We start from the raw sequence: 15,445 nt of genomic DNA, 5'->3' as shown, positions 1-15,445 counted from the left end.
AAATGGAATTTATTTCCAAAAGAGGCATGAGCCCTGAGCTCTGCTCTGGGTTGGACCCTGATGGAAACGGAGTTATTTTCCAAAAGGGTGATGGAAATGGAGTTGATTTCCAAACTGAAAGGGGAATGGATGCAAAACTGCAACGTCCTGGCCAGGAATTCAGCCGTGCTCCCTTCCCCAGCCAGAATTCCCTGCAGGCACCCAATGCAAACAGAGCTGGCTGTTCCTGCCCTGTGCTGAGGGAATCTCCACTCCTGAGCACCAAATCGCATTTTGTGCCTTCTCCTGCCCCGTTTCTGCAGGCTTTGTGGCTCTGACACACCAGATTCCCCGTGGCTTTGCCCCTTTCCTCTCCCCTTCTGGAAAGAAAACACCACAAATTGCCCAAATCCTGTGTCCTGGCTGGATCCAAGGGCAGAGCCTGGCAGAGCTGCTGTTCTTCACAACCACAATTCCCAATCCAGCCGTGTGCTCTCCTCCAGGTGCTGCCCCTGCTTCCCAACCTCTCCCTGGCTGGATTTATCCAGAGCAGATCGACCGTGCCTGGATTTATCCAGAGCAGATCGACCGTGCCTGGATTTATCCAGAGCACAGCAGCCGTGGTGGCTCCACCAGGGCACAGCCAGGAGTTCCTGGCCTTGGACCCTCGAGGTGTGTCCTGATCAGGTGTGTGATAAAAATATTGATGTGCAATTAGCTGGGGAAGGGAAATGCTGCTGCTGCTGCGGGCAAGAAACGGAATTTTAGATCAGAGCCCGCTGCAATATTGATAACAACAGCCCAGAACGGACAGGTGGGCTCGGGGGGTTTTTCATCCTGTTGCTGGGCACGGGGATGGGATTTGAGGGGTTTGGGTGCAAATGTGGGAGGATAAAGGGTGGAGAAGGGCAGGGAGGGTGCGGGGACATGCTTGGTGTCACAGCTTGGTGTCACAGCTTGGTGTCACAGATTGGTGGCACAGCTTGGTGTCACAGCTTGGTGTCACAGATTGGTGTCACAGCTTGGTGGCACAGCGTGGCCTCAGGGCTGCGGGGGGACCTCGGAGCTGCTTCCAGCGGCTCTCCCAGGGTGGGGCTGGCGGGTCCCGCACCCCCAGGTGAAGGGACAATGTGGGGCGGGCCCTGGGCATGTCCCGACCGCACACCTGGGCGTGTTCCAGCTCATCTGGACGTGTCCCCATTCCGCACATCTGGGTATGTCCCAGCACACCTGGGCGTGTCCCCTCGCACCTGGGCGTGTCCCTACCCAGCTCACCTGGGCATGTCCCCATCCCGCACACGTGGACGTGCCCCCAACCCTGCACATCTGGATGTGTCCCCATCCTGCACACCTGGGCCTGTCCCCTCTCACCTGGGCGTGTCCCCTCTCACCTGGGCGTGTCCCAGCTCACCTGGGCGTGTGCTCACCGCACACTTGGTGGTGTCCCCATCCCGCACACCTGGGCGTGTCCCAGCTCACCTGGCTGCCCCTCCTCCGCCGCACTTTGGGGGGGAAGGGTCGGGGGGGGTGTTGGGGGGGAGGATGTCGCGTGTCCCCATCCCCCCCCATTCCCCCCCCACCATCCCGCACCTGCGCCCGCGCCGCCGGCAGGCCCCGCCCCTCGCGCCCCTAATTGGCTGCGGGGGGAGGGGCGGCTCATTAGCGATGCGGGCGCGCGCCGCGGCCCCGGAGTCGGCGGCGGCCGGAGCGGGGAGCGGAGCCCGCAACGCCGGGAGCCGAACAGCGAGAGCGAGCCGGGGAGAGCAGCGGGAAAAACCCCCCGAAACCGCCCGAAACCACGGCTGATCCTCCGGCTGGAACTCGGCTCCGCATCCCCGGCTCCGCATCCCGGGGATCCACATCCTGCAGCTCCATCCTCAGCTCCGCATCCCACGGCTTCATATCCTGGGGCTCCGCATCCCGGGGCTCCATCCCGGCTCCGCATCCCGGGCTCCAGATCCCACAGCTCCATCCCCGACTCTGCATCCCGCGGCTTCATATCCCGGTGCTCCTCATCCCGCAGCTCTATCTCTGGTTCCGCATCCCAGGGATCCGTATCCCGGTTCTCCATCCTTGGCTCTGCGTCCCGGTGCTCTGCATCCCGCGGCTCCATCCCCGGTTCCGCATCCCGTGGCTTCATATCCCGGTGCTCCGCATCTCAGTTCGCCATCCCCGGGCTCCGCATCCCCGGCTCTGTTCCCGGCTCCATCCCCGGTGCTGCGGGCTCAGCATGGGCGGCGGAGCCCCGCGCCTGCACCGGTGGCTGCTGCTGCTGCTGCTGCTGGGGCTGTGCAGCCGGACGGCCGCGCTGCGAGGTAAGCGGGGCTCGTCCTGCCCTCCCCGGGGCGGCTCTAGGGCGCGGGGGTCCCACCGGTTGCTGCGGGGCGGGGATGGGGGAGCGGGAGATGCGCGATGCGGAGGATGGTGGGGACCCGCAGGGAAAAACATCCGCTGTCCCAGCGCCGGGAAAAACATCCATTATCCGAGCTCTGGGAGAAATCCCGTATCCCGGTGCCGGGAGAAATCCCGCATCCCAGCGCTGGCAAAAACATCCGCTATCCCAGCGCTGAGAGAAATCCCGCATCCCAGCACTGGCAAAAACATCCGCTATCCCAGCGCTGGGAGAAACACCGGCATCCCAGCGCCGGGAGGAACAGACGCATCCTCCCTGTGCGAGGAACATCCATCCACATCCCATCTCCCGGAGAAACACCCGCACCGCCCTGGGCACCGGGGGCGACGGCGCCGGGGGTCCCGGCTGCGGTGCCGGGGTGGTCTCGGGGTGATCGTGGCCGTAGTCCCGGCTGTGATTCCTGGATGGTCTCTGGGTGATCTTGGTCGTGATCTCGGTGTGATCCCAGTCGTGATTCCGGGATGGTCTTGGGGTGATCCCGGCCGTGGTCCCGTTGTGGTCCTGGGATGATCCCGGCCATGGTCTCGGGGTGGTCCCGGCCGTGATTCCGGGATGGTCTCAGGGTGGTCCCGGTCGTGGTTTCAGGGTGGTCGCGGCCGTTCGGCTCTTGGGGCGCATCCCATCCCCGCAGGCTGCGGCTCCGCGCTCGGAGCGCTCCGCGCTGTGCGGGGCAGCAGCCGCGGGCATCCCGCGGGGCCGGGGCCGCCTCCGGGCCCGGACACCTCTCGGGCTGTCCCGGTACAGACTCAGGGACCCGCTCGGGCTGTCCTGGGACGGGCTCGGGGGGCTCGGTCTCTCCCCTGGATGCCTCTGGCCGATGCGCACAGGCGGGTGGATCTGTTTCCAATCTGTTTCCCGTGTACCGGAGATGCTCCGAGTCCTTTTTTTGGGTGATTTTATTTAACTTTTCGCTGGTAAATCACCGGAGGGCAGTCACCTCCTCATGGCACCCAGCAGAGGATGCCAGCAGCCCTCACCGCCCGGGCTCCCGCTCCCTCGGCGGGGCTGCCGGGGCTGCTCCGGGCGCTGGAGGTGCGGGGATGTGCGGGCGGGGCTGTGTCCTGCCTTTGGAGGAAGGATCCTGCTGCCGTGAGCATCTCTGTGATGTTCAGCACCAGCGCTGCTGCCTGCACAGCGCAGCGATCCGACTGTGCAGCTCCTCGCAGCCGAGCTCTCCCTCTGCACATCGGTGGGGTCTGCGCTTCCATTTCCCTTCGGATTTCCTTTTTCCTTCCATTTCCCTTTGGATTTCCTTTTTCCTTCCATTTCCCTTCGGATTTCCTTTTTCCTTCCATTTCCCTTTGGATTTCCTTTTTCCTTCCCTTTCCCTTCGGATTTCCTTTTTCCTTCCAGTTCCTTTGGATTTCCTTTTTCCTTCCCTTTCCCTTTGGATTTCCTTTTTCCTTCCAGTTCCTTTGGATTTCCTTTTTCCTTCAATTTTTTGGAATTTATGGGTTCTGCTCTCTGTAGGTGAGACCATCCTCAGGTGTAGCCACAGCCTTGTGCCACCCTGGAGCCTCCTTGGCCACTTTACCTGCCCGGACCTCTCCCTGAATTGGCTCCAGCAGAGGCAAAACTGGGAGGATTTTGTGTAACAGCCAAAATGTGCTTTTTTTGGGGGTGTTTTGGGGGAGGAAACAACAGCCCCTGTAGGGGAGACCATCCTCAGGTGTAGCCACAGCCTTGTGCCTCCCTGGCCCCCTCACCTGCCCAGACCTCTCCCTGAATTGTCTCCAGCAAAGGCAAAGCCAGGAGGATTTTAACAACCAAAATGTGCTTTTGGGAGAGGAAAAGAACCCCCAGCCAACTCCCAGAACCCCACCAGTGTAGAGGGCAGTGAAATAAATAACCAGAGTAGAATGGAAAATAATAATTCCTGGGTTTTGTTATACTCCCTGGCTCTCTCAACCTGCCTGGACCTCTCCCTGAATTTGCTCCAGTAGAGGTAAAGCCAGGAGGATTTTGTGTAACAGCCAAAATGTGCTTTTTTGGGGGACGAAAAAACCCCAAACCCCACCAGTTTGGAGGGCAGTGAAATAAATAACCAGAGTAGAATGGAAAATAATAATTCCTGGATTTTGTTATGTTCCCTGGCCACCTCACCTGCCCGGACCTGTCCCTAAATTGTCTCCAGTAAAGGCAAAGCCAGGAGGATTTTAACAGCCAGAATTTGCTTTTTGGGGGATGTTTTGGGTGAGGAAAAGAACCTCAACCAACCCACAAAACCCCACCAGTCGTTTAGAGGGCTGTTGGGGGTGTTTTGGTGGAGGAAAAGAACCCCCCAACCAACCCCCAGAACCCCACCAACTTAAAGGGCAGCGAAATAAATAACCAGAGTAGAATGGAAAATAATAATTCCTGAGTTTTATTATAATTTGATCAACCAAAGTATAATCGATTGTGTGCCTAAATCAGTGCTGGAGGTGCCCTCTGTGCCTCCCAACCTCTGGCAGCTCCAGCTCAGGAGCTGGAATTTCCCACCACGGGGCTGGAGGATGCTCCTGGTGCTGCCAAGCAACAAATTCCAGCTCTTTAATTAAAAACTCAGGTTGGATATTTGGAGTTCTGGGCTGGGGCAGGGGTTTGGGCATGGTTTTGGGGCAGAACATTGATTTTTGGGCACTTTGGTGGCTGGAGCAGCGAAAGCTCAGCTCCAAGCCCGGAGCTGGGAGGGTTTGGTTTATGAAGTTGTCTCCAAGCTGCCTCAGAGACAGATTGTGCTCAGATCTCTTGTTCTGAGCGGGGATTAAAGACAAATGGAGCGGTTGTAGAAACCCCTGGCATGGTGTTTGAAATCTGTTGGAATGAATATCCATGGATACCTCTGGGCTTGTGTTTTTACAGCAAAAAAATTGCCCTGACAGGCTGGAAACTGGAGGAGAGAGTCACTAATATTTGTTATCTCACTGATGCCTCCAGACTCATTTTTGAATGGAGATGTCTGAATTCTGTGAATTCCCTGCTGCACCTCCGAGCTGTGCCTCAGATCACAGAGATCCGGGTGGGTTTGGGGCTAAACGAGATTTGTTTGGGGGTTTTCCTGCTCGGTTTGGTGCTAAATGAGCATTGTTTGGGGATTTTCGTGCTGATAAAGTGAAGATGGGGCGGCTCTGTGGGCAGGGAGCGTTCCTGTGGCTTTGGGGAGTTTTAATTTGTTTTTTTTTGGCCGTGAGAAGCTCTGATCTCTCTGCTTACAGTGGAGCTGTCCAGCAGGACAAAGAAATAAAAAAATTTAAAAATTCTCCAGAGGAACAAGGCTGGGTTTGGGTAAAACCAGCAACTTGTGGTGGTGTGGGGATGGGTCTGGCGGTGAGGGCAGGGCTGGGGTGCCCAGATTGGTGCTTTTGTCCTGAATTTAATGATGGAAATTGGATGAACCCCCAATTGTTGATCCTCAAGGGGCTGGGATTTGGGGCAGGGCCACTCTGGGGGTGGCTGTTCCTTGGCTCTGCCCATTTCTGATGGTTTGGGGCAGTTTTGGGCAGTTTTGGGGCAGTTTGGGGACGTTCAGCAGCTCCTGGTGGGACATTTCTGCTGTGCCAGCCCCAGCTGAGGGCACAGGCCCTGTATCAATAATAACACAGACTAATATCAATAATAACAGGTTGATATCAATAATAACACAGACTAATATCAATAATAACAGGTTGATATCAATAATAACACAGGTTAATATCAATAATAACACAGACTAATATCAATAATAACAGGTTGATATCAATAATAACACAGGTTAATATCAATAATAACAGGCTGATATCAGTAATAACACAGACTAATATCAATAATAACACAGACTAATATCAGTAATAACACAGGCTGATATCAATAATCACACAGGTTAATATCAATAATAACACAGACTAATATCAATAATAACACAGATTAATATCAATAATAACACAGGTTAATATCAATAATAATACAGGCTAATATCAGTAATAACACAGGATAATATTACAGGATAATATAGATAATATTATTATCAGTAATAACACAGACTGATATCAATAATAACACAGGCTCATATCAGTAATAACACAGGATAATATCAATAATAACACAGGCTGATATCAATAAAATATCAATAATAACACAGGTCCTGTATCAATAATAACACAGGCTGACATCAATAATTATACAGGCTAATATCAATAATACCACAGGCTAATATCAATAATACCACAGGATAATATCAATAATACCACAGGATAATCAATACCACCCCTGGATTGATTGATCGGCTCTCCAGGTGTTTCCAATAGCCCAGCATTGATAGCTTGGCACGGGATAAACACAAACCCAGGCCAGACCTGGAGCTGCTGGAGCTGTCCTGGCTCTGCTCCATGCAGGAATTTCTGGAATTTCTGTATTTTTGGTGTTTTCTGTATTTTGGTCTCGTTAGGATGAAATGTTCATTAAAATAACAACCACAAGCTCTGCTCCCAGCTGTCCTCCCACTCCCCTGCAGTGCCTCGTGTGGGCTTCCCCATCAATATTTATATTATTGAGTTTCATTTTTTAATTTATTTTATTTCAACCTCCCAAGGAATGAGCTCCATTCCCAGGCTGTGCTGCAGGTCTGGAGCTTTTTGGGGCACTCAGGCTTTGGAATAAAGATTATTCCCTCCAAATCTGGGGGAATTTGGGGGCTCTGTATTTATATTATTGAATTTCATTTTTATTATTTCAACCTTTATATTATATTTATATGTTTATTATTTATATTTATAGTTTTGAATTTATTTTTCTTTAATTTTATTTCAGCCTCTCAGAGAATCAGCTCCCTTCCCATTCCCCATGTCCCAGCGTGTGCTGCAGGTCTGGAGCTTTTTGGGGGACTCAGGCTTTGGAACAAGGATTATTTCCTCTAAACCACACGAAATTGGGGTCTCTGTATTTATAATTCTGAATTTATTTTTTTTAAATTTTATTTCTACCTTTATATTATATTTATATTATTTAAATTTATATTATTGTATTTAATATTTTTTATTTTATTTCAACGTCCCAGGGAATGAGCTCCCTTCCCAGAGTGTGCTGAAGGTCTGGAGCTTTTTGGGGCACTCAGGTTTTGGAATAAAGATTATTTCCTCCAAATTTGGGGGAATTTGGGGGCTCCGTATTTATATTATTGAATTTCATTTTTAAAGTTTTATTTCAACCTATATATTATATTTATATTATTTATATTCATATTTATATTATTGAATGTCATTTTCTATTTTATTTCAACCATTATATTATATTCATATTCTTTATATTTATATTATTGAATTTCATTTTTTTTTTACAATTTTATTTCAACCTCTCAGGAAATGAGCTCCCTTCCCATTCCCCATCTCCCAGGCTGTGCTGCAGCTCTGGAGCTTTTGGAGCACTCAGGTTTTGGAATAAAGATTATTTCCCCTAAATTTGGGGGAATTTGGGGTCTGCAGAACAAAGCTGAGTGTCAGGAGTGGAATTATTGTGTCAGGGGTTCTGTCCCATCCTGGATTTCCTCTGTTTTTTGTGCTGTGACAGAATTTGGGAGAGAATTCAGAGAGAAAAAGTGACTTTGGGCAGGAATATCTGAGCCCTGACCCTTTATCAGGGCGTGTTCCTCTCACAAATAATGTGATTTATGCCCAGATGGAAAATCACCGAGCAGAGGAGCCCCGGGGGCCCCTGGCTGAGCGTTTTCTGTATTTTTAGCCCAGTTTCTGGTGGAAGGAGCAGGATGTTGACACCAGAGGCTGCTGTTCCGGAGGCTTTGGGCTGCTGCAGGAGCAGATGGTCACATTCGTCTGCCTCCAACGCAGAAATGCTTCATTTGTGCTGTTACTGCTCTGCTTGTGCCACGGGGGGCTCAGGGAGGGTTTGTGTCCCATCAGATTCCACCAAAAATTCCCTTTTTGAGTCCCATAACCCCCCAAAAGTCCCTTTTTGTGTCCCCTCAGTTTCCACCAAAAAACACTTTTTGTATCCCATCAGTTTCCACCAAAAAATCACTTTTGGTGTCCCCTCAATTTCCATCAAAAATCACTTTTTGTGTCCCCTCACCTCCCCCCAAAAATCTCTTTTTGTGTCCCCTCAGTTTCCCCCAAAATCACACTGAGAGTCCTCCCAGCTCCACCCAAAAAATCCCTTTTTGTGTCCCATCAGATTCCACCAAAAATTCCCTTTTTGAGTCCCACAACCCCCCAAAAGTCCCTTTTTGTGTCCCCTCAGTTTCCACCAAAAAAACACTTTTGGTGTCCCTTCAATTTCCATCAAAAATCACTTTTTGTGTCCCTCAGTTTCCACCAAAAAAAACTTTTGGTGTCCCCTCAATTTCCATCAAAAATCGCTTTTTGTGTCCCCTCAGTTTCCACCAAAAAACACTTTTGGTGTCCCTTCAATTTCCATAAAAAATCACTTTTTGTGTCCCTCACCTCCCCCAAAAATCTCTTTTTGTGTCCCCTTATTTCCACCATAAATCCCTTTCTGTGTTCCTCAGTTCCTCCAAAAAATTTATTTTTGTGTCCCCTCAGTTCCCCCCAAAATCACACTGAGAGTCCTCCCAGCTCCACCCAAAAAATCCCTTTTTGTGTCCCATCAGATTCCACCAAAAATTCCCTTTTTGAGTCCCATAACCCCCCAAAAGTCCCTTTTTGTGTCCCCTCAGTTTCCACCAAAAAACACTTTTGGTGTCCTCTCAATTTCCACCAAAAATCACTTTTTGTGTCCCCTCACCTCCCCCCAAAAATCTCTTTTTGTGTCCCCTTATTTCCACCCATAAATCCCTTTCTGTGTTCCCTCAGTTCCCCCCAAAAATTTATTTTTGTGTCCCCTCAGTTTCCCCCAAAATCACACTGAGAGTCCTCCCAGCTCCACCCAAAAAAATCCCTTTTTGTGTCCCATCAGTTTCCACCAAAAATTCCCTTTCTGAGTCCCACGACCCCCAAAAAGTCCCTTTTTGTGTCCCCTCAGTTTCCACCAATAAATCGCTTTTTGTGTCCCCTCAGTTTCCACCAAAAAACACTTTTGGTGTCCCTTCAATTTCCATCAAAAATCACTTTTTGTGTCCCCTCAGTTTCCACCAAAAAAACACTTTTGGTGTCCCTTCAATTTCCATCAAAAATCACTTTTTGTGTCCCCTCAATTTCCATCAAAAATCTCTTTTTGTGTCCCCTTTTTTCCACCAATAAATCCCTTTCTGTGTTCCTCAGTTCCTCCAAAAAATTTATTTTTGTGTCCCCTCAGTTTCCCCCAAAATCACACTGAGAGTCCTCCCAGCTCCACCCAAAAAATCCCTTTTTGTGGCCCAACAGATTCCACCAAAAATTCCCTTTTTGAGTCCCACAACCCCCCAAAAGTCCCTTTTTGTGTCCCCTCAGTTTCCACCAATAAATCGCTTTTTGTGTCCCCTCAGTTTCCACCAAAAAACACTTTCGGTGTCCCTTCAATTTCCATCAAAAATCACTTTTTGTGTCCCCTCACCTCCCCCCAAAAATCTCTTTTTGTGTCCCTTTATTTCCACCCATAAATCCCTTTCTGTGTTCCCTCAGTTCCCCCCAAAAAATTTATTTTTGTGTCCCCTCAGTTCCCCCCAAATTCACTTTTTGTGTCCTCCCAGCTCCACCAAAAAAAATCCCTTTTTGTGTCCCATCAGTTTCCACCAAAATATCCCTTTTTGTGTCCCCTCATCTCCCCTGAAAAATCACTTTTTGTTTCCCATCAGTTTCCACTAAAAAAAAATCCCTTTTTGAGTCCCATAACCCCCCCAAAAAATCCCTTTTTGTGTCCCCTCAGCTCCTCCCAAAAATCCCCTTTAGTGTCCCATCATCTCCCACCAATGAATCTCTTTTTGTCCCATCAGTTTCCATCAAAAAATCCCTTTTTTTGTCCCCTCACACCCCCAATAAACCCCATTTTTTGTCCCCTCAGCTCCCCCCAATAAATCACTTTTTGGAGCACGCAGGGAGTCGGAGGTGAACACCTGGAATTTACCTGCACAAAGGTAAATTACCCCCAAAATTACCCCCAGTAAATCACTTTTTTGTGTCCCCTCAGCTCCTCCCAAATATCCCTTTTTGTCCCACCACCTCCCCAATAAATCCCTTTTTGTATCCCATCACCTCCCCAGTAAATCCCTTTTTGTATCCCCTCAGTTCCACAAAAAAATCACTTTCTGTATCCCCTCAGTTTCCACCAAAAAATCCCTTTTTGTGTCCTCTCATCTCCCCCAAAAATCACTTTTTTTTTGTCCCTTCAGCTCCCCCCCAAAATCCCTTTTTTTGTCCCCTCACACCCCCAATAAACTCCATTTTTTTTTGTCCCCTCACACCCCCAATAAACTCCATTTTTGTCCCCTCAGCTCCCCCCAATAAATCACTTTTTGGAGCAGGCAGGGAGTCAGAGGTGAACACCTGGAATTTACCTGCACAAAAGTAATTTACCCCCAAAATTACCCCAAATAAATCCCTTTTTTTGTCCCATCGTCCCCCCAATAAATCCCTTTTTGTGTCCCCTCAGTTCCCACCAATAAATCCCATTTTGGAGCAGGCAGAGGTGCCTGAGCTCCTGGAATTTACCTGCACAAAGGTGATGAAGGTTTCCTTTCCTGGCTTTTGAGCCACCCAAAAATGTTTTTAATTAAGAAACTTTTATTATTAAATCCACTGACTTGCCCAATATAGTTTAATGCCAAATAGTTCCAGGAATTTCCATGCAGGGAATTACCCTTAATTACACTTTGAAATCATCACCCTTAATTAATTAATTTTTTTTTTTTTTGCACAACTGGTCTCCGGGTCTGTCACTTTTATAAGTTCTGCTCCATTTGCATATTGGGGTTAATTATCTAATTACAGATTCAGGTTATCAAATCCCATCCTTGTTTTTTTCTCCTAAATTCAGTTATTTACACTTTTTTTGGGCCTGGAGCTTGTCCTTGGTCCCAAGATGAAAAAGGAATTATTTTGTCTGCCCTCCCTGTGAAAAGAACTTGCAAACAACACAAAGCTCAGAGTTACTGAACTCTGAGGATGTAAAAAATAGAAAATCTGGAATTTAAGGCATCATTTCTACAGGGAAATGTTTTATTTCGTGCTCTTGTGAGGTTCCCGGAGTGCTGCAGACGTCTGGGGAGCAGGATTTGGGAGGATTATTGTTGGGAGATTTCCTTAAGACGTGCTAATTCTGCAAAGGCTTTTTCTCCTCTGTAAAATTACACAGAAACTGCTTGGAATTATTGGGGTTTTTATTTTGTAGCAAAAAGGCCCAAAGTGCCTTTTGTCCCTTCCTTCCTTCCTTCCTTCCTTCCTTCCTTCCTTCCTTCCTTCCTTCCTTCCTTCCTTCCTTCCTTCCTTCCTTCCTTCCTTCCTTCCTTCCTTCCTTCCTTCCTTCCTTCCTCCTTCCTTCCCCCTTCCCTTCCTCATCTTCCCCCCCTCCTTCCTCCTTCCCTTCCCTTCCCTTCCCCCTTCCCTTCCCTCCCTTCCTTCCCCTTCCCTTCCCTTCCCTTCCTTCCTTCCCTTCCCTTCCCTTCCCTTCCTTCCCTTCCTTCCTTCCTTCCCTTCCCTTCCCTTCCCTTCCCTTCCCTTCCCTTCCCTTCCCTTCCCTTCCCTTCCCTTCCCTTCCCCTTCCTTCCTTTTCCCTTCCCTTCCCTTCCCTTCCCTTCCCTTCCCTTCCCTTCCCTTCCTTCCTTCTTTTCCTTCCTTCCCAGAGATTTTATTCTCCTTTTCCTCCCTTCCCAGGGTTTGTATCTCTATTTCCCGATTTGTATCCCTACTTTCCTCCCTTCCCAGTGATTTATATTCCCCTTTTCCTCATTTCCCAGGGATTTGTACCCGTATTTTCCTCTCTTCCTAGAGATTGTATCCCTATTTTCTTCACTGGTGTTTCTATTCTTCTTTTCCTCCCTTCCCAAGGTTTATATTCCTCTTTTCCTCCCTTCCTAGAGATTTCTATCCCTATTTTCCTCCCTTCCCAGAGTTTATATTCCTCTTTTCCTCACTTTTCCTCACATTTGCCACCCAAGCAGGTGAGAGCCGCTGAGTGCTCTGAATTTAGGGACAGGATCTGTGGGAATGTGGGGGAAAAACATCAGGAATTTTTATTTTAATTATTCCAGGCCCTGTTCCTGGTGGATCCGCTGTTCTCATAGCTCTCCTGAATGCCCTAAAATCAGAATTTTCCTGCCCTAAAATCAGATTTTTCCTGTCCTGTCCTGCTTGGGTGGGAGCACCTGAGTGCTCTGAATTTCAGGACAGAACCTGCTGGGATTTGGGGGAAAAACATCAGGAATTTTTATTTGGATTTTCCCCTCAAGAAGGGCTCCAGAGAGGGCAGAGAATCCCAGAGGAGTTTGCTCACACAGCGTTGTCCTGCTGGGTTGTTTTTTTTTTTTTTTGTTTTTTTCCCTTCAGGGTGATTTAATTGCATGTGAATTGAGGTTTTTTCCGCTGGATTTGTGCTGTCAGTGCATTCCATCGGCCTCGACCTCTGCCCTGCAGCCCTGCCCGGGCTGGCACAAACCCCGGGCTGGTAACGGGGACATCGCTGTCACCGTCCCTGCGCTGGGGAAAATGCGAATTTTATTTTTATTTCACAAATGTTGGGAAAATTAACCCACAAACACCAGAGGTTTATGTCCAAAAAGGAGACAGAGGAGTCCTTTGACTTTATTCCAATCAAGGCAGAGGCCATGGGGCATCCCCTGGGGTCTCTCAGATTTTTGAAGGATGCAGCCTCCCTTTTATCCCAATTTCCAGCCACATTTCCCTTCTCTCTTTCCCCATTTCTGAGGTATTTGAGAGGTTCAGACTTCCCAGAACACCTGATCCCAAAGATTCCCCTCTAATGTATAACCCTCCCTTTTCATTTTTAACTCTTATGGAATTTAGGGGGTTTTCCCCATTTCTGAAGTACTTGAAAGGTTCAGACTTCCCAGAACACTGGATACTGAACATTTTCCTCTAATGCACAACCCTCCCTTAAATTTTTAATTCTTACTGAATTTAGGGGTTTTTCCCCATTTCTGAGGTACTTGAGAGGTTCAGACTTCTCAATACACCTGATACCAAAAATTCCCCTCTAATTTATAACCTTCCCTTTCAATTTTTAATTCTTACAGAATTTAGGGTTTTTTCTTCCCCATTGTTTCTTTCATCTTCCAATGTCTAATTTCATTTATCAGCAACCCTCGCATTGCTATTTTTGACATTTTTGGGGTGCTAGCAGTGCCTCTCAATGCTGAGGGGACTTTTCCAGGTTTATATTTTTCCTGGATCTCCCTCTCTGCCCCTTCTGCCTCCCCAGACCTTTGGTTTAGGGATATTTGCTCCTTTCTGCTTTTTCTGCTCCTGGAGATTTTTCCTTCCAGGTTGATTTTTGAGGCATTTTCTTTGCTCTGCAGCTCTGATTAAAGCATCCTTCCAGCCCTTGGGCATGGAAATGTCACAGTTCCTGGGCTGTGTTCCCATTTTCCTTTCCCATTTTCCTTTCCCCTTTTTCCCCTTTCCCCCTTTCCCCCTTTTCCATTCCCTTTTCCCTTTTCCCTTTTCCCTTTCCCATTCCCTTTTCCCTTTTCCTGTTTCATTTTCCCTTTTCCATTCCCTTTTCCCTTTTCCCTTTTCCCTTTTCCCTTTTCCTTTTCCCTTTTCCCTTTTTTTCCCTTTTCCCTTTTCCCTTTTCCCTTTTCCTTTTCCCTTTTCCCTTTTCCCTTTTCCTTTTCTTTTCCCTTTTCCATTCCCTTTTCCCTTTTCCCTTTTCCCTTTTCCCTTTTCCCTTTTCCCTTTTCCCTTTCCCATTCCCTTTTCCCTTTTCCTTTCCCTTTTCCCTTTTCCCTTTTCCCTTTTCCCTTTTCCCTTTTCCCTTTTCCCTTTTCCCTTTCCTTTCCTTTCCTTTCCCTTTCCTTTCCCTTTTCCTTTTCCTTTCCCTTTTCCTTTTCCCTTTCCTTCTTCCTTTCCTTCCCCTTTCCTTTTCCTTCCCTTTTCCCTTTTCCCTTTTCCCTTTTCCCTTTTCCCTTTTCCCTTTTCCATTCCCTTTCCTCATTTTTTAATTCCTTTTCCCCCCCATTCGTGGCTTTCCCCCTCCTCTTTTCAAGTGGCATTTTCAGATAATTCCTGAAAAATTAATCACCACAAAAAAAAAATTAAATTAAAATTAATCAGTGCAAAAAAAACCCCACTTGACAAGGTGGCTTTGACTCATGGATGCAGAAAGAACATTTGGGCTGAAATGCAGCGGGTTTGGGTCTGATTTTAAAAACTTTTAACACACAAGAGACTTCTCTGGGTGAATTTGAACCAGATAAATGTGAAACGGAGCTAAATCTGCTGTTCCAGTGAGGTTGTGTTTAAATGAGAGCTCACTTAAAATGTTTTATGGCTGCTGCTGGCCACGCTGGGTTTCTGCAAGCTCTTTATTTTATTTTTGCTCTTTATTTAACCTGGAAGGTGTCCTGAGCAAGCCAGGCAGCTCCTGGGGAATCTCTGGCAGTAAAAGCTGCAGGAAATGGCAATTTTGGTGATTTAGGGCGATATTTTCATAGGGTGTTTGGAGTTACCAGCAGAAACTGTGCCAGGGCTGGGTTTGGTGTCAATAAAAGGCACAAAAATCTGATTTTTGGGTCAATAAAAGGCACAGAAATCTGGGGTTTTGTGTCAATAGAAGGGACAGAAATCTGGTTTTGGTGTCAATAAAAGGCACAGAAATCTGGTTTTTCTATGATTTATGAAGGTGAATTATGGTGATATTTTCCTGGGGTGTTTGGAGTCACCACCAGGAACTGTGCCAGGGCTGGGTTTGGTGTCAATAAAAGGCACAGGAATCTGATTTTTGTGTTAATAAAAGGCACAGAAATCTGGTTTTGGTGCGCTGAAAATGACAATTCCTGCAGCTGCTCTGGCCCTGAACTCTTGGGTTTGTTGTTATTTTTGTTGGTTTTTTGTTTTGTTTTGGTTTTAGTTATTTTTTGGCCCTGAACTCTTGGGTTTGTTGTTATTTTTTATTGTTATTTTCTGGCCCTGAACTCTTGGTTCTGTTGTTATTTTTTATTGTTATTTTCTGGCCCTGAACTCTTGGTTTTGT

At 47.9% G+C, this 15,445-nt stretch overlaps 1 protein-coding gene across 2 annotated transcripts in view; it reads left to right on the top strand.

The window, feature by feature from the left end:
- The first annotated feature begins 1,646 nt into the window (after positions 1-1,646).
- UNC5D (unc-5 netrin receptor D) overlaps positions 1,647-15,445 on the top strand; it is a 115,761-nt gene continuing 101,962 nt past the window's right edge. For both annotated transcript variants that reach the window (XM_064731087.1, XM_064731085.1), the window contains exon 1: positions 1,647-2,294. In XM_064731087.1, the coding sequence (XP_064587157.1) occupies positions 2,210-2,294 (85 nt within the window). In that variant the 5' untranslated portion in view covers positions 1,647-2,209. The remainder of the gene's footprint in view (positions 2,295-15,445) is intronic.

Source organism: Zonotrichia leucophrys, chromosome 22, assembly GCF_028769735.1.
Source record: "Zonotrichia leucophrys gambelii isolate GWCS_2022_RI chromosome 22, RI_Zleu_2.0, whole genome shotgun sequence".
Classification (NCBI taxonomy): domain Eukaryota; kingdom Metazoa; phylum Chordata; class Aves; order Passeriformes; family Passerellidae; genus Zonotrichia; species Zonotrichia leucophrys.
This window is presented reverse-complemented; position numbering and strand designations above follow the sequence as displayed.